General features: G+C 41.0%; 3 protein-coding genes across 7 annotated transcripts in view; 2 read left to right on the top strand and 1 right to left on the bottom strand.

Moving 5' to 3' along the window:
* Window positions 1-6,997, top strand: part of LOC147247551 (A-type potassium channel modulatory protein KCNIP2) — a 108,971-nt gene extending 101,974 nt beyond the window's left edge. For all 4 annotated transcript variants that reach the window (XM_086181462.1, XM_086181459.1, XM_086181461.1 and 1 more), the window contains 7 exons: window positions 95-219; window positions 312-381; window positions 2,042-2,112; window positions 2,310-2,417; window positions 3,606-3,710; window positions 3,979-4,041; window positions 5,076-6,997. In XM_086181462.1, the coding sequence (XP_086037588.1) occupies window positions 95-219; window positions 312-381; window positions 2,042-2,112; window positions 2,310-2,417; window positions 3,606-3,710; window positions 3,979-4,041; window positions 5,076-5,123 (590 nt within the window). In that variant the 3' untranslated portion in view covers window positions 5,124-6,997. The remainder of the gene's footprint in view (window positions 1-94; window positions 220-311; window positions 382-2,041; window positions 2,113-2,309; window positions 2,418-3,605; window positions 3,711-3,978; window positions 4,042-5,075) is intronic.
* cox15 (cytochrome c oxidase assembly factor COX15) lies at window positions 6,998-13,070 on the bottom strand. 2 transcript variants are annotated; one of them, XM_086181457.1, is made up of 9 exons: window positions 12,732-13,070; window positions 11,099-11,286; window positions 10,895-11,017; window positions 9,779-9,965; window positions 9,484-9,651; window positions 9,283-9,364; window positions 8,774-8,928; window positions 8,568-8,681; window positions 6,998-8,480 (listed from the first exon to the last, which is right to left on the bottom strand). In XM_086181457.1, exons 1-9 carry the CDS (start codon window positions 12,804-12,806, stop codon window positions 8,349-8,351), a joined length of 1,224 nt encoding a protein of 407 aa, XP_086037583.1. In that variant the 5' UTR covers window positions 12,807-13,070; the 3' UTR covers window positions 6,998-8,348. The 2 variants fall into 2 exon arrangements, with proteins under 2 accessions (XP_086037583.1, XP_086037584.1); XM_086181458.1 differs by having other exon boundaries at window positions 11,099-11,283.
* Window positions 12,471-17,983, top strand: cutc (cutC copper transporter homolog (E. coli)). Its single transcript, XM_086181463.1, has 10 exons — window positions 12,471-12,634; window positions 13,130-13,284; window positions 13,370-13,448; window positions 13,691-13,750; window positions 13,838-14,047; window positions 16,530-16,565; window positions 16,745-16,878; window positions 17,023-17,050; window positions 17,129-17,234; window positions 17,320-17,983. Exons 3-10 carry the CDS (start codon window positions 13,379-13,381, stop codon window positions 17,429-17,431), a joined length of 756 nt encoding a protein of 251 aa, XP_086037589.1. The 5' UTR covers window positions 12,471-12,634; window positions 13,130-13,284; window positions 13,370-13,378; the 3' UTR covers window positions 17,432-17,983.
* Window positions 17,984-20,516: the final 2,533 nt, after the last annotated feature.

Genomic DNA, 20,516 nt, shown 5'->3' with positions numbered 1-20,516 from the left:
ATGAGCTTAGTAATGTTTTGATGAAAAGCCAGGGAGACTAGCGTGGTGGCAGTGATGCTAAATGCTAACTAACAATGGAGTCTCCCTCTCACAGACAGCGTGGAAGATGACTTTGAGCTGTCCACTGTGTGTCATCGCCCTGAGAGCATGGACAAGCTGCAGGAGCAAACTAAATTCACGAAGAAGGAGCTACAGGTTCTCTACAGGGGCTTCAAAAACGTACGTTCAAATTGGTTCATATGTGTATCTTTGCTAGCACAAGTGGCCCCTCATATCTTTTATCCTAACGTCACTTCACATTTGTATCCTAGGAGTGTCCAAGTGGTGTGGTAAATGAGGAGAATTTTAAGAACATTTACTCCCAGTTCTTTCCTCAGGGAGGTGAGTCATCCACCAGCATCACTGAACTTTAGGGGCTCCAGCACTATGTGAATAATGCCTCCTGTCAATCTTCACTCATAGAACACACATCACCAACCTGTTGATCCTAATCGACAGGCCAATCTGGGAATCATTCACACCAGAAGTCCGTGAGACGGAAAGCACCTCAAAGATATTCTCATTCTTTTTATCAACAATGTTTACCGCTGTTTTGTTGGAAGACTAAATACCGTTGCGTGTGGGTCTGTAAGATTTTACTGAGAAGCAGAAAGAAGCAGTAAGATTTCTGTTGGAAGCAGAGATTATTACAAGTGCGCACAGCCCAGTGAGTTACACAGCTGTCTCAGTGACTGCATCCAAATGACTGCTGCTTCCAATATCAGTCTTACACAAATTTAATAGCAATGAACTAGTCAAAATGATGTCAAAGTAATTATAATATTGTGCTGATTTATGCAAGCCATCAATCCATTCTTTTTTTCACCTCTATCCATAAGAAGACAAGGAAAACACTTCTAAAATACTTGTTCTCTGAATGGCATTTGGGTTAGCTCCCCTACAGTCAGTCTGACATGATGTTATTCTTAGGTTTTGTTGGACTAGGCTAAATATGTTGTGTATGCTGAAATGCAAATATGGCCTTTATGTGAAGGAATGTGAAATTATCCAATATACATTTCACGGTGGTGCAGTGGTCAGCACTGTCGCCTCACAGCAAGAGGGTTCTGGTTTCGAGTCCCGGCTTGGACACGGGATCTTTCTGTGTGAGTCTGCATGTTCTCCCTGTTCCTGCGTGGGTTCTCTCTGGTACTCCAGCTTCCTCCCACAGTCCAAAGGCATCAAGATTGGACTAGGCTGATTGATACTCTAAATCAGGGGTCTCAAACTGATCCAGTAAAGCGCCATGTGGCTGCAAGTTTTCATTCCAACCTAGCAAAAGCAACACCTGATCCAACCAATGAGTTGTGTGGACACAGCTTAGTTGATTTAAGTAGATTCAGGTGTTGCTTTTCCTTGGTTGGAATGAAAACCTGCAGCCACACGGCCCCTTACTGGATCAGCTGGACACCTGTGATAAATTGACTATAAGCGTGACTGTGAGTGTGAATGGTTGTCTGTCTGTATGTGTTGGCCCTGTGATGGACTGTCAACTCATCCAGGGTAAACCTCACCTCTCGCCCAAAGGCTGCTGGAATAGGCTCCAGCCCCCCCCCCCCCCCCCAACCCTTAACAGGATAAGCGGTAGAATATGGATGGATGGATGGATGGATGGATATTTCTCTGTGAGTTTAAGCGTGTAGAGCTCTGTAGACATATGGGCGATGTGTGCATGTGCTTACCTCAAATTATGAACATTCCAGCTAAAAGGGTAAATAACGTCATCTATTTGAGTCTATAAAGGTACTTTTCATCATCATGATGAAATGAACATACAGTTAATTAACTCATTATAAATCTGATGGGTTGAACTATTGTTCAGAGAGTCCATTTTTCATTTCATGATATTTAGGTTGATGAAAAGTTAACCACTCGCCTGCAGTTGTGTTTGAAATCATTTTTAAATAGAGGCTATATTTAGCTCGCTCCTAATCCTAGCTGTCCAACCATTTTCTTCATGTTTGGAGGGCATGCCGCTCACTGCCAGTCTTTACTCTTCCAGATTCAAGTATGTATGCACATTTCCTGTTTGAAGCCTTCGACACAAACAAGAATGGCTCGGTTAGTTTTGAGGTGAGCTTTATTCTTGCATTCTTTGTGCAAATACTGTACAGCTTGTGGTCGCAGATTTTAGTGGAACACAGCTTTGCTTTTAGGCCTAATCTCCCAAGTATGTTTCCTCTTATTAGGGATCTGTGCTTTGATGTTTTGACTTAAGTGACTGTGTCAGGATATGGACATCTGCGTTTATCGCTGCCTTTCTGCCTCAGGACTTTGTATTTGGCCTGTCTATCATTCTGAGAGGGACCATTAATGACCGGTTAAACTGGGCATTCAACCTCTACGATTTGAACAAGGACGGCTGCATCACCAAAGAGGTCTGTCACAATATACAGAAACACACTGCATTAGCTTTTATTTTGAAATGTGTTGTGCACAGTGGTGGAAAGAGTACTAAAATATTCAATGCAAGTGAAAGTACAGGTACACTGAAGAAATTTTTCTTGAATAGAAGAAAAAAATACCAGTCTGTGAGTCTACTCAAGTAAAAATTCTTTTGGAATTTGGTGCTTGGATCTACTTACGATTAAAAAACTGAAAATTCTTATAATGAATGATATGGTTGACAACAAATAATGTTAGAACCTCGGATTAGAGAAGAGACAGTCGGTTATGATTACACCAGGGGATGTGGTGATATACAACATACAACACAAACCTCTCTCTCTCAAAAACAAAACTCTAATTACGCAAATGTAAACACAAACCATTTTTAACTGACTCCTACACCAAATAGTGAAAGCCTGCCGGATGAGTGACTTCTCTTTACATTTCAGCACACACAGATGCACGAGGACCATGTGAAAGATAAATAAATTGCTAAGACAGAATAGACCTGAGAGGACTCCAATGAGAAAAAAAAAACAAACACCACAGGCTTCCTCACAGGGGACACACACAACATCAGCTCAACATGGAGCCATAAACCAGTGAAGAAATGGCTCTTTACCCGGGTGGGAGTCAGTTTCTCCAACAGTACTGTCAGCTGGGCCTTTGTTTGACCGGGATATTGTAGTTCTCGTGTCTGACTTTGTCTCACTTGTTATGATTTTAGCCAGGCTACAGAAAATGCGTTCTCCTTGTAGACTTTGAGTATTTATACGCGTTCAGCCAAAACATGAACTGCAAGTTCCTGCTTTCCCAACTCAAAGTTTGGTGAAAATCAGTATCATAGATTTTATGTAATCCTGTTGACTCCACTCACATAATCATCTTAACAGAAGTAACATTTTTCTAATCGAATTCAATGAGCCGTTTTTACTGCAACACATTATAGATTTTATCTTTTCATTGCATGCATTTTTTTTTCAATCTAGGCTGATTACTACTCCTGACCATGAGTCCTAACTGCGTCACGTTGTCTACTGTTGTTGTGTTATGAGTTATTACTGTAAGACCATTTGTGAGAGCAAAAAAAAAAATCATCCTACTATCCAAAATGAAAATTTCATCTTTGCTCATATTTTCCTCCCTTTTTTTTTTTTTTTTTTTTTCTTGTTTTACAGGAGATGCTGGACATCATGAGGTCCATTTATGACATGATGGGGAAGTACACGTACCCCACGATGCAGGACGATGCCCCAAGGGAACACGTGGAGAGCTTCTTCCAGGTCAAAGCTGGCGTACTCAAAGTTGTATAAACTTTTTGAGCACTGAAGCAACACACATCTGTAGATTATTGTCAGCAAATGAATGTCCAAGATTCTCTTCTGGTTGGAAGAAAGAAAAAAGCCTTAAATAATACATGGCTAGAAACAATGTACTCCGGCTTACAAACGCACTCTTCAGAGTGCTATACATACATGTTGTAAAACTCTTGAGCAAATAGTAGTTTTCAATCAGTAAATCTCTTCTGCTGCTGTTGTGTGTCTCTTTCAGAAAATGGACCGAAATAACGATGGAGTGGTTACTATTGAGGAGTTTATTGAGTCATGCAAAAAGGTAGGACTCAGTGGCTCCCAACCTTTGAAATGTTTGATATGGCAAATGAGATGAGAGGGTAGAAACTACTTGTGACATATGCACTTTAATTTATTTCCCCCTTCTATACGAAGCTGCAGTCCTTAGATATCATTAAATGGAAAAAAAAATCACCAGTGCTTGGGAGAAGGACTGTGGACTCCAACAGTGTCAGGGAAAGTGGTTCAAAGTGTATTTATTATCAAGTACATTTTTCACGCACCTCATTTTCTCAACAAATGTACCTCTAAAATATCTCCCATACACAAAAAAAAAAATCTGAAAGAGAGGTGGGAACGTATTTCCACTGAATATGGCAATGCTCAGTCACTGTGGATTAACATAATATTAATAGTTTAGCACAACCAAGCTGGCTGGAGCCTACTTTGTCGCTGCCTGGATTCTTAACACAAGTTTTTGAGCTTAATCCTTACTCTTATGAGGGTTGTTGCAAGCAAGACGATGTAATTTGATCCAGTTGATTAAAGACAACCAATGGAAAGACTCTCTGCCAATTTAAAGCCATCGGGCATCATACTTCTGGTAGAAATAAATGTTTCTTCCTTGTAAATCCCAAACCAAGCCGTCTCAGCTCACTGAGCTAGTTGCTGCCAATTAAGTTTCTCTTCATGTTACACTATGTCGTTCTTGTGTCGCGATTTCCTGTTTACCCTCTGCTCACTTAAATGTGGCTATATACTGTAGTTCCATTGTGACAGTGGAACAGGTCATGTTTTGTGCATTGTAAGATTCTTGATATAATCCAACCACTGTTATTAAAGAAAGAAAAAAAATATAGCTTTAAAGGGGAATGACACTTGTTTAAAAATCTGGCAACCAGTTTTGGCTCATTTAAGTGAAATTTCTAATCTACAAAGCTTAAGAGTGGATAAACTTTAAATGATTTGCCAAGCTTAGCACGAGGCTGATAAAACGAAGAAATGCTAGCTTACAAAATCTACCCCGCGGGAAGTGAGAACCCAGTTGTCTAATCCAAACATGTCCTCTTACTGCAGGATGAGAACATCATGCAGTCCATGCAACTGTTTGACAACGTCATCTAAGACTCTGGACCGGAGCGCTCGCTGGCACCAGGGACGGGAGGCTGTGTAAAAGGAATCAGGGTTGAAGAAAGTGTTTATGAATGTGTGTGTGTGTGTGTGTGTGTGTGTATTTGTCTTCTGACTTGAAAGCCTCTTAGTGTCTCTGTTGAGATTGGAGTACTTTAGGGTATTGAGAAGTCCCCCCTTCTTTGCCCCCCAGTGGCCATATTCTCCAAGCAACAATGGAGTTTCTCCAACAACCTTCCTCATCATGGAGTTTCCCAAAGAAACACAGAAAGAAGGCAGGGTACTGGGCTCTGGCACACACACACACACATCCCCACATATTTTGTTGCTGATGGACAACTATGGCGGCCTGTATTGGCTGAACTCAATGGGAGGAAGTTGCCCCCAGACCTTCATCACTTTTATCCTTCTCCCTGTGATGGCTGACGTATGGATTTGTGACTCTAATCCTGCCTCTGTGCATGTAAGTTCCACGTCCCTGGAGGTCCGAATAAGACACGAGTCAACCACATCTAGTGGAGGAGAGAGAGAGAGAGAGAGAGAGAAATACAGAGAGAGAGAGAGAGAGAGAGAGAGAGAGAGAGGAAGACGTTCCAGAGGAAACTGCTGGGAGATTCTGTTTTACAAATGAAGCTTTTCAAAGAGGAACTGATTTCAATATCGCATGATGTCACTAATATCTAATTATGTATTTACAGAGATACTCCAAAGTCTGCTTGTCTGTCTGTCCGCTGTTCCCGGTCATTCACAGGTGCCTCACCCATTTGTGTGTGCATGTAAACCAGAAGGAGATGTCCGTCCATCTTACCTGATCCTAACAGGAAAACACACATTCATGGGATACTGGTAGAATCATTCCTGGCCTTCCAAAAGTCCTAATTGTATTGACTGTTGTGCATCTTCTAGCGTTGGTTGGGTGTCAGGATGTGGGGGATCAAGCCGTCTGTTATGATCTGCTTTCCTCATCCACCCTTGACTGGCCCGCCACGGTCGTACTAGCCTGCCGTGAGTTCATATTCATGGGGAATTTATTAGAATGCAGATTGTATTTGTGACCTTGTGATCAGAAATGTCGTGGTTATAGCAGGTTCCGCCACTTAAAAAGAAAAAAAAACAACAACTGTTGCATTCAATTAGGCTCATTCAGTCATTTAAAGAGGCATAATACTGTATGTGTGTATGTGCTGTTAGTGGGAGACATGGTTTATAACTTAACCCCCCCCCCCCACCCCGTTCATCTCCCCTCCCTCTAAATGTAACACCAAAGACAACAACACGAAGGCATATAAGGTTCAAGAGAGAGGGAGATACTGTGGTCTACCTTCACACTGTCCAAAACTGGGATCTAACTTCTCTTTATTTATTTTTTTTTTTAAATGATGCGCAAATTTTCCCAAAGGAACTAAATCTAGTAAAAGTACCAGAGGTAGTCAAGCTATTGTGAAGTAGGCTTTTTTTTATAATTCAAAGGGGACACATACAACTAGAGAAAGCAATAATGTTCTTTATCATATTTCAGCACTTTTCTTATTCATTCCACCTTTCAACCCTCTCAGAGCACAATATGGCCCTAATGAAAATATGCACTTCTAATCCTCTTACCCCCCCTTCAATTATTAATTTTTTTCTCTCTCCCCAGGAAAAGATAAGTTTGGCTGATTGTGTCTTGCCAACAATTTTTAGCTTCCATTGCTGACCACAAGTACAACCTGTCTATTCCCGCATGTACTGTGTCAAGAACAATGAACCCTACTAACCTGTTGTACTGACTACTTGTCTACTTAGCTAGCTTAAACTAGTTGCATTACATATTCAAAATGTGTATATTTTGTACAGAAACAATAAAAATCACAGTTACTATGCAAAAAGGACTGACCATCTTCTTCTTTATTAAAATCTCACTTACATACAACAATCCAGATTCCACATCTTTAATTTGTCAGCAGGAAATGGTTTAGAATTTAAATATACATATAATACATTTTTTCCCCGACAGCCACACCTGATTCCGCGAACAGGTAATGTGTGAAAGACGTGAGGCAACAGGTGAGTCATCACTTAACACACTTGTCCTCCAAAAACATGTTAAGATTTGAATACAAAGAAATGCAAATTCAGTCTTAAGTGTAGCATTTAGCAGCAAACAAATGCTTGAAACTGTGTTGCTATGTCATTAAGAAACATTTGCATTAGAATACAAACATTATGCATGAAGTCGTCAGTCTTGATGTCGACATTCCTTCATAAACGGTTCAGTACTCCTCGTCGATACACTGTGTTCGTTTTTTTCCCCCCACTCACAGTACATTTCTGCTTTATTTATTTTTCAGTTTCAACATCAGTTTGATGGTGACTGACTTTGGTGTCAGGAGAACTGTGTTTTCATTCCTTCTCCAAGCTCTGAGCTCCGGCTGATTCATGTCACAGACTACATCTGGTTTCCGCTAACTGGCGTCTGTCAATCATTCTCTTAACGGAAAAATTGCTCGAGTGATTTGTGAACTGTAATTTCTCATGGCTCGAGTCAAGACTTCTGGGTTTTTTTTAGGAACAAATAAAATCCCCTTGGTCTTTCCTGAGAGACCCTCAGCTCAATGGGCTCCTCTTAGAATGGTGAGGATACTGACCATGAGGTGTGATGGGTCAGTCAGTGGTGCTTGAATGTTTTGACCTCGTACGATACCTCTTAGCCAGAGGCTTATGTTACCACGGCAATATACTTAATATCATGAAAAATGAACCACCTTGGTTGCAATAGAAAGCCCTGAAGCTACTTCGCTAACCCTGCTTTGTAGTAAATGCCCCAAAAGGCAGCACTTAGGGTTATAAAACTCCCACTAGCTTTTAGCCCTGGAGGCTAACTTTGGTTCTGAACAGAACAGTAGAGCATGATTATAGAATATGTGAAAAGAACAATGAAAAAAACTAACCTGGTGTAAAATCAGTGTGATGCAAGATTTGAGCATGTGTGATTTTAAGTGTACCAGCATCCTGTATTTCATTACCTGTATCTGCAAAGGCCATTGATAATGATCAAACCTACATGTAGCTGCTTTCACAAGAGCTCACTTAAATGACACCCCAAATGCTGCTATGGCAACACAACCTATTCATAAATGTCCAGTTTCAGGTTTTCTCCTGTAAATGTTGAACTGCAGACTCTTCCAGGCTTCAGGTGTGACATTTAGAGATTAAAAGTGTCCATGAAGGAACAGGCATTTATTTGGGCATCTTACGAAGCTCTGCCAGGACCCAAATGGCCAGTGATAGAAGCACCACAGAGCCCGACTGGTGAGTCGCAGCCAGCGGGGTGGGCACATACAGCAGCAGGGTGCTAATGCCAAGGGCAACCTACAGAACACAGACGCAGAGTATTTTAGTTACTCTCAGTTGTACAAGGGTTTTTACGCATGCTTAGAGTCTGGAATACAAGCCCACCTGTCCATAAGCCATGGCTGCCAGGAGGCTGATGGCAATCTTAGCCCTTCTGGGCAGTACCATCCTTCTAGAGAAAAGATACAGACCAGTGATTGCTGTCAAAGAGGAGATAGCCTGGGGGGGGAAAAAAAGAGGAGAAGATTGAAAAAAACTGCTGGTGATGTATAATTAGAATAAGATAGTGAATTGTTTCCCAGATGTCGTACTAAAATTCGGTGGTCAAACTGCACAGTTGTGGGGTTTTCAAAGAAGTTCTTGAGGGTGGGAGAAAAGGCCAGTAGATCATCAGGGATCCATCGTTCTCCCATCTTAGGGAAAGAGGTATACACCAGTCCAGCATCCAGACCAGCGACAAAAGCACCTGCAACAAATCATTTTAAAGTGTTACCCTTTCGTCCAATTGTATCTTATTAATATCTTTGTAGCGTTCACCTCTGCAGTTACATAACTAGAAGTGCTTTCCTTAAATCACCCACAACTTTCTGACACTCTTCTACAAAAAAGCGTGTTGGCTTGATTTTTAAAAATGAAAACTGGAGCTTTACTCATTACAATCTAAATTTTTGATGAGCAAGTGAGGAGGATTAATGAGCACCCTGCCTCCTGAAGCTGCTACACGCTGGGAAACTAAAACTCTGCAATCTTAAAAGTAAAAAAGGCGATTTACATATTCATATTCTTACAGTGTGCAAACAAGAGGGAGGACTAACAGTACCTGAGAGAGCAGTGAGGAAGACCAGTCCACCGGTTCCTTTGGCAAACCTCCTTAGCTGCATCAGACGTTTGGTCTCTGCCAACTGAGTAAAGAGGCGCCAAGAAGTCATGAATAAATGAAGGCAGGCGGCGGTTACAACTGTATTTATTTTAGATGAGGACAGAAAGGAAAATGGGTGTTTGTTCCACCTGTGTGCAGTACCTTGTGTGCAGGCATCAGCTGAGTTAGGCCGGTCCACAGACTGGCACAGTAGAGGAGCAAGGCAGAGCCGAGATGAGCGCTCAGACGATACTGGCTCACCCGTGGGATGTCATGAGACTCCGGTTTGTCCTCCAGGCCACTTTTGACCATGTACCAACCCAAGAGGCCCTGAGAAAGAGAAAAGGAAAGAAAGACAGTAAGAAGGAGGGAAGGAAAGACAGAGATAAAACGACAGTTAACACAAGTTTAGGCATGGGGTCAAATCCTAGTTGCGCACAACTCGACTGTGTCTCACCTGGAAGAAGACAAATCCACAAAGGCCAAGTACTTTTCCCTTCATGGAGCGAGTGAAGTAACCTTTCCTCCAGAAGTACACAGTCGGGAGAATGTAGGCCAGCCCGACCAGCCGCCCCCACATACGATGACCCCACTCCATGTAGAAAATGAACTTAAACTCTGGCAGAGTCATATCATGGTTCATTCTAGGACACACAAAAAAAAAAGATTCATGTCCTGTTTCAAAGCTTTAATTTGTTACCTGCATAACGAGGTATTTGCAATCGTAACTGTTGATGTTTTGTTTTGTTATGTGGTACTGCAACATGTCCTTTGGTTTAATTAGAGGGATTAATGTCTCTCTTTGAATCCTTTTAAATCTCTTTTAGCCAAAAAGGTACATCGTGAATGTGCGTTTTAATTGAAGGTGTTGTATGTTATTACATTTTAACTTTTTTTGCTTCTACATCATAGTCTCTTGTTATAGTGCTAATTTCATTTTTTTGTATATTGTTTATATTTGTATTGCAATCACAGCATCCTGGAAAAAGACAGCTTCATCTCCCTGTATAAACGTAGGATAGATGATGGTGATAATTTTGTGACATAATAACATGTTCTATATTTTCGTAGCGTGGTTAAATTATAGACCTAAGATTTCTCATAATAACAGGCTCAGAAGATGAAAAACACCTGACAGAGCTCTGGGAAGCGGAGGAAACCACATATTTAGCTCCTTGGGCTGAATGATTTAAAAAAAATTTTTATTGCAATTATTTCTGACTGATTTTGCAAATGTGCTAAGTTCATTTTACAGTATTACACTCATTTTCATTGACAGCCTAATTAAAATGATAATGTTGTGACTTCTGTGAGGATCTGTATCAAGCTAAGATGTTTTTTTTAAACACAGGAAGCCAAACTGGTGCTTGGATTAATTGTCCAACAAATTTGTGATTTATATTCTTCAGACATACGTTTTGTTTTTGTTTGTTTTTTTTCATTTCTCAGTACTTGCACTACAATTTAATGTAGTATTAATATTATCTACCCAATAATAGTGGAATATTTAGTGATGCTTTTAAACCTGTGAAGATGTGACAGGTGAGAAGGAGGGAAGAGAAAGAAATCTCACATCTTGAATTCAGGGAACTGTTGGTACTTGGAGAACTCTGCCTGCCACTCTGCCTCCGACTGAGGGGGTTTCATCTCTCTCACCAGGTGCCAGTCCACCATGGAGAGACCAGATTCTGTTAGCCTAGTCGAAAAAGATGCAAATAAGAGTCTCTCTCTTTGAACTCGGAAAAGAGTGCATAAATATCAATTTGTAGTCATTTACCTTGTGACACCGCCCAAGACAACAGCCCCCACCACCAGCCCACTGCAGCCCAGTAACCAGCGACCTACGATGTGGTTCGAAGTGGCATTTGGAAGACTAACTGCTGCCGGGGTGGACGGCACTCCTGCCTCTGCTGTGATGGTGCTCTGGCCTCTCCGGACCAGCCACTGGCGTAGCTGTGGACTCTGCTGGTGTTGCAAAGAAAAGATGTAGGTTTTCTGTGGTTAAAGGCATGGACACACATTTGTGCACTTTAAATTTGAAGCTGTTCTTCACGGTCTGGCAACCTGAGTTGTTCCAAAGAAAATCGCAACTCTAGAGCAGATGTTTTAACAGTCTGGCGAAGGCTCTTCCCTGCATCAGCACAACAAGACTTTCATGCCAGTGACGCCCCATAATCGGCACCTCCACTATTTCTTGCGGTTGAACAGGAGTTTATGTATTATCTTTTGGAAATGGAAGGTTTCCCAAATATTTGTTGTAATGTTGTGTGATGGTTTTACTCAGCTCTTCACGCACATTTATTCACATTACTGTGCAACCCCAAAACTTCTTTCTCCTGTTTGTTCACCACTTTAATCATGGATGCGATATTGGAGCAGGACTCTCTGGATCGTGTGCTAATAAAGAGGTTATACACATATCGGCTAACTTTATTCGCAGGTAAGATGTTAGAATGACAGTGCCAATCCAAATTCCATTCCATAGTTTGTGCTGGATCATGAATCCTCCACAAATTAACAGGAGTTATGCCACCAATCCATCCATCCATACTTACACTGATGGAATACATAGAAAATTACTGCATTTGCATTTTTTTTCACTCCTCCTAGGAAGTGCTGTGTGGGTTTATCACTACCTTGTGACATAACCTTAGATGTCAATAATGATCAAACTTAAGCAATAAAGCCCCCGGTATCCAAATCAGTATTGGTTTTTGCAAATGGATATCCTCATCATACCGGGACTGAGAACATGTGAATCGATGGATCTTGAATACTTGTGGTGATGGCAGGTAAAGAATTAAGACTGTGAGCTGATGACTAATTCTATTGAGAATATTGACAAAATAATATAACAATGATGACTGAGAGCACTGCAAGGCTTCATTTACTCTACAATGGCATGGGAACATAATCTAAATGAACAAAATAAATTAGTTCCTGAACGTCAAAGACGTTGATAAGACAGCAACAGTTCATTATTCAGCCCTGGATGAAGGTAAATTTAGAGCGTGAGCAGACCTCCTGCTTGACTTAAGAAGAGAAAACTGGCAATGTGGTAACGGGAAGACCTCAGGTTCGATTCCCAGCTGGCATCCTCTAGAGCACTTAAGCGAGACAGTCCAGACAGACCTCGATGAGGTCGTTCTTGCCAGTCAAGAAAACGAATTAAAAAAAAATACAATCCGTTTATCAATAACTGAAGGATGCGGACGTGTCTGTTTTTGAGTAGTCCTTTTGAGAGATTTACGTAAATTAAACATATCCCTAAAAGTGAAACAACCAATTTGAGTTTTAAGCATCGGCTGACAAGGTATATTAAATATTACGCTTTTGCATCGGTTGACCTTTCCCACACTCGCTAGCCAAGTCATCTAAATGTAGCTAGCTAGCAAGCTCTGCATACTCACATTACTGTTTTGGAATGCATGTCCAGCTCTTCTACATCCGCTAAAAATACTTGTCCGTATCGAAGAAATTAACATGTTTTATGCCGACTAAGGTCCTGCTATATTTACGTAAACGATGTAGCTTAGCTTAAGGCTAACACCCGGTTTACACAACCATCATGTTTCCGAACGCTGTTACGTTACTGCTTCAACTCTGACCTCATGACGTCAGCTATATATCCCAAAGTATCGGGATTTTTTCAGACTGTTATAGACGGCCAAAAAAACCCACAAATGATAATATTATTTTTATATTGGAATATTAAATGTTGAAGTCCGTCGATTTAAGTGTAGTAAATAAAAGCTGGTCCTTGTTATTTCGGCGTATCCCGCATGGGCGGTCACACTCCTGCCTATAGCTCGTAACCTCGAACACAGGATACCACCGCCCGCCCGCGTAATGAAGGGATAAACTCAACCAACGGGAAGACGCTGCTCCACAGTCAGCCGAATTCAGCCTTACTGACTTCATAACGCTCCCATGAATCTATAGAAGTTGGATTTTTTCTAACAGGTAGTTGTTGTGGAATTAAAACACGGAAGCTAACGAATTGTGAAACTCACAATTTGACCATATTCTCGTCTCTGTGTTTGTCCAGCCTGTCAGTATGGCAGAGGGCTTCTTAATGGAGGTGTGTGTAGACTCCGTGGAGTCTGCTGTGAATGCGGAGCGAGGAGGTTGGTCATGTGTAAACACTCTTGGGCTTCTTCTGTATTAAACCCACCATGACCCACTTACAGAATATCGGCTCTTAAATAGTCATATTGGAGAGGTGCCGTTAAATTGACACATTTGGAGCTGTCTCATCTTCAACATGCTTCTCAGCAATCATTCTCCACCACACATCTAGTGAGTGTGATATTAACACACTCAGTTGTTTCATTTGTCATTTCATCTCAGCTTCTCTCTCCTCTTTCAGGTGCTGCTCGACTTGAGCTGTGTTCTGGTCTGCTGGAGGGAGGGCTCACTCCCAGTCTAGGTTTGTATACTAACTTTGGGTTAAGTCTAAGCTCTCCATCACTTGATCTCACACACAACCCCCTCCCCATTACCTCCCTTCTCACAGGTCTGCTGCAAATCCTGAAACAGTATGTTAAAATCCCAGTCTACGTGATGATCCGACCCCGTAGTGGGGACTTCCTGTATTCTGACCAGGAAGTGGAGGTGATGAGGAAGGACATAGAACTGATGAAGATCCATGGGGCTGATGGACTAGTGCTTGGAGCCCTGACTGAGGATGGACGGGTGGATGCAGAGCTCTGCATGGAGTTACTGGGTAGTGTGCGCTTGTACTTCTAAATGTCTCTACTAAGTGGTCTCTGGCTTTCAGTGGCTCACAAGGAACTGAACAGGTTGGCTGCTGTTCTCCAGTTCCACAAGTGAAAAAAAAAATACAGAAAATGCACTCTCCACTTAGTGCTACTAAATTGGAGCCTTTTTTCTAACTGACAAGCATCAGGCTGAGCCCATTAGTAAAAATGAATGAGAACCATGACTCCTGCTGTGATCTCGTCTCAGTTGTGGTGGGTCCCATTGTGTGTGCGCGGCGAATGGCATAAAACACAAATGATAGCCTATTACATGAAACAGAATGTCCAAAAACATCCCACGAAGGCAAAGAGTTCTCTTACAGTAACATGATAGGCCAAGTCGACTTGGACACGGGCTGATTAGAGGATACTGGTGAAACCGGGACTGTAACTGTCAGGTTTTTTTTTAAACTGTTGCACCTCTGGATAGTGAGTAATCTGACACCTGCTACAGCACATGACAACAAAAGTTAAGTTACACGTTTGTGACAGTAAATCCCTGACAGATATTTAAGGCTTGTTTTTGGTGATGTCTGGTGTTTGATTGGAGAGAGGGAGCTATTAGCCAATGATCGAGAGGCGTTTGCTCGTTCATAGGGGAATGAAAGGGGAAGTACTTTTCTCTTGTTTATCAGTGGAAGATCAAAAGCAGAAGAGTGACCTGCCATAGATATTATTGCAGCAATAATAGTTTTTTTGTGGGGGAGCTTTTCTCTTGATCCGATGTTGTAATACAAGCATGTTAGCACACTCAGCACTGTGTATTTCCACTTAAACCATGGACATAAGCTGATGAAGCAGCCCTGTAGCTCAGGACACGTGTGCTTACACACTACTGATGCCCAGCACAATCTTCAATCAGGTGATGACAACAAAACATCTGGACAGACGCTAATGAAGGTGCTGCAGGAAGAATGTGTTGTATCATCCCCCCACAGGCTGCAGCATCCCTGATACTTCAATGTTTCAGGGTGTATGATGCTGAGCAGTTGTTCAAAAGGTTGACAGTTGTCAACGATTACAGATAACTGGACTGTCACACAAGGGCCCCCGCCGCCCTACCTCTCAGGACTGTATCTCACTTTTTCTCATAGATTACAGGAGGATCTGACCATTTTGACCCTTTAGTTTTTGAATTGTCTTTCTTATGTATCTTTGTGGCATCGAGGTGCGCATCAGTTTGAAGACATAAGTAAAAAGGCATCCGTCACACTTTGACCTAAATAAAATTATGTATCAATGCTACAGCAAAAATAGACTTTTACAAGAAAAAGTCTCATATTCACGGGCTGCACGGTGGTGCAGTGGTTAGCACAGTGGCCTCACAGCAAGAAGGTTCCGGGTTCGAGTCCCGGCTCAGGCACGGGATCTTTCTGTGTGGAGTTTGCATGTTCTCCCCGAGTCTGCGTGGGTTCTCTCTGGTACTCCGGCTTCCTCCCACAGTCCAAAGACATGCAATTGGGGACTAGGCTGATTGATACTCTAAATTGACCGTAGGTATGAATGCGAGTGTGAATGGTTGTTCGTCTCTCTATGTTGGCCCTGCGATGGACTGGCGACCTGTCCAGGGTGAACCCTTTCTCTCGCCCGTTGACGCTGGGATAGGCTCCAGCCCCCCCGCAACCCTTAATGTGTAGGAATAAGCGGAAGATGACGATGGATGGATGGAAGTCTCATATTCACATCAAAAATGTACCAAAAATGTGAAAGTTGGTCCTTTATACAGGTATGGATGGAAAGTGACAGGCAGCTGGACTCTGGCTACAGTGGCTACATCTGTATGTAAACTGCCAGCATTAAAATACCATTAACGTCTGTGTTTTTATCTAACAATCCTGTGTGAATGTTTTGTGATTGGTCCCTGGTTAGCTTGACATATCTTAGTGGATTTAGACTCTAAATAACATTTTGCAATGTGAATCTTAAAGCCTACATGTACAGTCTTCATTCTTCATGTTGTGGATGTCTCGAGGGAAGGTGGAGGGGAGAAAAAAAAAACACTTTGGTTTTACAATTTCCCAGCAGAGGTTTTCAAGATCTTGCAAGGTCTTAAAAAAAATTTTCATTTTGGTTGCATCTTGCAAAACCTATTATGTAGAGTGTCAAATACAAATAAATCAAAATTGTACTTTACTTTTGTTGGATTTTATAAAATGTCTGCAGTCTTGCAAAAATGCAGACTTTTTTATTTTGTTTTTCCAACGATCAATTTCTGCCGATGTCTCCTCTGCACCTGTAAACGGTCAAAATAACAAAAATTGCATAATGAAAGTCATCTTGCTTTTTCTTTGAATGGAATTGTAACACCAGCTTGTGGAAGTCCTTAAGTACAGGTGCAGACAGACGTAGTATAAAAACTAAGCCTAGTTCTTTGATCATCATGTTCTTAACTTTGGTTGATGTTTTCAGATTTATTGCTCTAATTTTCTTCCTCCTCTTCCTCACTAGCTGCTGCTCGTCCCTTGCCCGTGACTTTCCACCGAGGTAGCGTTTTCCTCTTTATTAAACTGCATAAAGGCTCAAAAGGAATCATCATCGATTCTTTGAAGCAACACGACCCAAATGCACTAAGACTTAGCAACGGATAGCATTGAGACTACATGCAGGTTCATTAAACTAAGTGATTCTATTCATTGTTCAACTGACACTGATTCCCTCTGCAGCTTTTGACATGGTTCATGATGCCACTGTTGCCCTGGAGACTCTGGTATCATTAGGTTTCCAGCGTGTGTTGACAAGTGGCTGTGATAGCTCTGCTTTGGAGGGACTCCCTCTTATTAAACGCCTCATTGATCAAGTATGTATGAAATGTAAATTATGCACATTCATGTTTGCATAACAAATATAGAAAACTGGCTGTTTTTCTATGCTAATCAGTAGGTGAGCAGCTTGTGTTTATGTCTTTCTTACACCCTCATCTTTACCTCTCCTGCCATTTAAGGCTAAAGGTAGAATTACCATCATGCCAGGTTAGTACTTTTACTGCTTTCATCCGGCTTTACTTTGTGTCATTGTATTATTATGTTGATCACCCTGTTTTATTCAAGGAGGAGGAATCACAGAGAGGAATCTCCAGAGAATTCTAGAGGGTTCGGGGGCTCAAGAGTTCCACTGTTCTGCCCGCTCCAGCAGAGACTCTGCCATGAAGTTCAGGTTTGTTTACATCCATGGATCCCCACAAACATTGCACAGTTTGTTGCAACTCTGAAGCATGAAATCAGTTTTCCATCTTATTCAGGAACTCCTGTGTGTCAATGGGAGCCTCTTTCTCAGCACCAGAGTACAGCCTGAAGGTGGCAGACGTGAGCAAAGTCCGCACTTTCAATGCAATTGCCAAAAATACCCTGTGAGTTAAAACTGGACAAAACTGATACCTCAGAAGTGGTTATACTCATATGTTGTCAATTAAAACCAAAAACAAGTATTTCAGAAGTCCCTCAAAGTGCTGTTTATTCCTTTTCTAACTCCCAAGTCTCAGTCTTTCTAGCTCTGGAACAGTGCTGCAGCCCTCTGGGAAATGCAGTTTAATGAAATGGGCTATTTCACAGTTTCGTAATTGTTTTTTTTTTTTCTTAACTCAAGAACGGTACCAACTAGGACTGCTGCTGTGTACAGCATGTTGTTTTGGTTTTTTTCTTCATTTGAGCGATGTTGATCTGCCTGTAGCACTTCCCATGTTCTGTGTAAGAAGATGCAAAGCTGTGATCTGTTGTTTATGTTTTATGATAACATAAAACCATGCGGAACAGAATTTGATTAAAGTTATTTCATTTTAACCATTTGATCCATTTTGTTTGATTACTTTATTGAGTTAGGAAAAGGCCTCTTATCAACAGTGTAATATGAGAAAAATCTGTTTCTTGTTTCTTGAGATTGTATCATGTTAGTACCCTTGGTATCTCCTTCTGATAATTAACCTGTTTGTTTTGTTGTATTCTATGTGAAGGCCCTGTTAAAATGGGAATTATTAATAATACTTAATTTTTATTCCTGTGCTCTTTCTTCTTCCTCAGGCAAATGAATTACCTATCTGACAACCTAACCTTGTAAAGAATTTAATTTTGCAAACACATCTGGTGTACGTTACATCACATATGGGTCTCCTGAAAAATTGTTTCCATGGCACCCTTTAGAAATGCTCCAACTATTCTCACTGGCTGTGTGTTTCACCTGGACATCTACAGGTAAGTGGTGACTAGTAAGTCACTATCAACCTAGTGGAAACAGGAAGTAAACCTGATGTCAGAATGTCATTTGATTGACATCAAATTGAAATTCTGTGTTGTCTTTATGTGCAGAGCAACAAATTGAATGGTTCGTGGGTGTTCTCTGGCACCACCTAGTGAACCCAAGGAGTGATATTTACACTGTAAACTGGATTTCTTTTATTCAAAGATATGTCAGGTTTCACATCATTACTCTCCAAAAACTGCTGCACACCTTAGCGTTCACAAGCAAGTGCCCACTTATCGCTGCTTCAAGCTTACTGGTTCCCAAATCGTTTCTCAATTAAGGACTTACAACAGCAATGTGTTGCTGTAGCCCACTGGTACGAGTGATGAATACACTGGTACATTCAAATCTATCAGTGTGTGAATTACTAAATAGCATGATTTGAAGTGAAACAACCGAATTTGATGGGCAGACAGGGACAGATAGCACCATGTGGTCCTGTAAAAAGGCTTTGTTCTACTGTGAAATTCTTGATGAAAGGTCTCATTACTCTGTCTACATTTATCCACAGTGACTGCAGAAGCTACTGTATACTGAAAAATTCAAGATTTGTTTTCTTCCCGCTAGTGCAAATTTCTTTTTTTTTTATGTTCTACAAAATGGATACATTTTTGTTCAATAGCTTCCATGTGATGTGACCCGTGGACTAGTGCTTGATACTTTCAGTGGGGTGGGAATATGTGACACACCTTATTTTTATTGCAATTTACTGCCTCATATCTTTTATATTATTTTTTTTATTGTTGCAGGTTTTTTTTTTTTTAACTTTTTATGTTAGCGTCCATATCATGTGAACTAGGGACAACAAAATATTATTAGATCGTAGTGGTCATCTTTTAGCCAAAAAGAAAACACGCCTCACGAGTTGCTCTGAGTAAATTAAGACGTTTAGAGTTGTTTTTGCACCAGCAGTGTACCTGTACACAGAAATGTCCTTTCAGCCTACCTGGTGTACCTCTACACAGCTTTATCAAAGTAGCTGCCTTCACAGTTACATAAAAAAACCAACCGACTGAGCTGGAAGGCAGAGGGAGTTTACACTAATGACCACAGAAGAGCAAGCTCCCTTCCATTCATAACACCGAGGTTGTAAATTCGATGGTTTTAGTGGTCTTGGATTGTGTGTGCTCTTCACGTGTCTGTCCTTGGAGGCACAGACGTGCACACACAGTGACTCAGCTAGTTTACAGGCCATGTGGTGTTATCAATATATTTAATGATTAACCATCAAATTATCTCTCTGAGGACCATCGCAGTCAGAAAACACCACCTCACGTGCACCTTATAATGCTAATAAGGTGTGTATTCACTGTGTGTAAATGAGTGACTTCTCTACACAACAAGTCTGCCAAAGTCAGCGATAATGCAGGTTTTGCAGCATTTACTCACTGACTAACTAGAGGAAACGTCTTCGTTTTTTATCTGCTCTCCTGTTTGTTTATTTTCTTTGAAAACTAAGGAGACACTGCTGTGTTTAAAATTGACCAATCAATGGGGAGGTGATACTCAATCGCACACCTTAATACAATAGATCAATGATGCTGATGAAAGATTCATGAGCAGCACGAGTTCTCTCTCTCTCTGTATATATATATATATATATATATATATATATATATATATATATATATATACAGAGAGAGAGATACATACATGTACTGCATTTAAAGAAAATGCAACACTTCTGCATTTTAGGTCAAAGATTAAGTCGTTAGCTTATTTTCATCTGGTTGTTACCAGTTACCATTTTAAGTTCCTCTTTTAAAAGCTTTCTAAAGCAAAGAGAGGGGAAGTTAATTGCTTTTCAATACAAGACAGTCACAAGATATTTGGGCTTGTTTTTTTCCTCCACTCGATTTCACATTAAGGACACACCGTACTTCAACTTTACAATATTTACCTGAACCCATCCGTTACCTTGGGTGAAAGATTTTTCATAGAAAACAAACCGCATGAAAAGGATGTATTTAAACATTTGCAGCCTGCCAACATCCAAGAGGGCAGAATCACTGCCAGTTTATTCTAGATAAATTTTTGAGGTCAACCAGTTTGAGGTTTGAACGCTTCCAAGCACTGGACTACACAAATATGTAGAATGTGTACTTTGGAGATTTGATTCTGTGCTGTTTTATCTGGTCATATCTACTTTTACTTCAGTAAAAAAAAAACTGTACTTCTTCCACTACTGGTATTTAATTCCAA

The sequence above is a fragment of the Aulostomus chinensis genome, chromosome 16, assembly GCF_037954235.1.
Source record: "Aulostomus chinensis isolate RoL2024-O1b breed Wild chromosome 16, RoL_Achi_v1.0, whole genome shotgun sequence".
In the NCBI taxonomy this organism is placed as follows: domain Eukaryota; kingdom Metazoa; phylum Chordata; class Actinopteri; order Syngnathiformes; family Aulostomidae; genus Aulostomus; species Aulostomus chinensis.
This window is presented reverse-complemented; position numbering and strand designations above follow the sequence as displayed.

What these genes read in the sequence shown, in the direction of transcription:
- cutc (XM_086181463.1), top strand. Translation starts at nt 13,379, where the DNA reads ATGGCAGAGGGCTTCTTAATGGAGGTGTGTGTAGACTCCGTGGAGTCT. An exon ending in GCTCTGCATGGAGTTACTGG is followed by an intron (nt 14,048 to 16,529) that starts GTAGTGTGCGCT and finishes CTTCCTCACTAG; the next exon opens with CTGCTGCTCGTCCCTTGCCC. An exon ending in TAGAATTACCATCATGCCAG is followed by an intron (nt 17,051 to 17,128) that starts GTTAGTACTTTT and finishes GTTTTATTCAAG; the next exon opens with GAGGAGGAATCACAGAGAGG.
- cox15 (XM_086181457.1), bottom strand. Translation starts at nt 12,806, where the DNA reads ATGTTAATTTCTTCGATACGGACAAGTATTTTTAGCGGATGTAGAAGA. An exon ending in ATGCATTCCAAAACAGTAAT is followed by an intron (nt 11,287 to 12,731) that starts GTGAGTATGCAG and finishes TTGCAACACCAG; the next exon opens with CAGAGTCCACAGCTACGCCA. An exon ending in AGTTTGACCACCGAATTTTA is followed by an intron (nt 8,682 to 8,773) that starts GTACGACATCTG and finishes TTCCCCCCCCAG; the next exon opens with GCTATCTCCTCTTTGACAGC.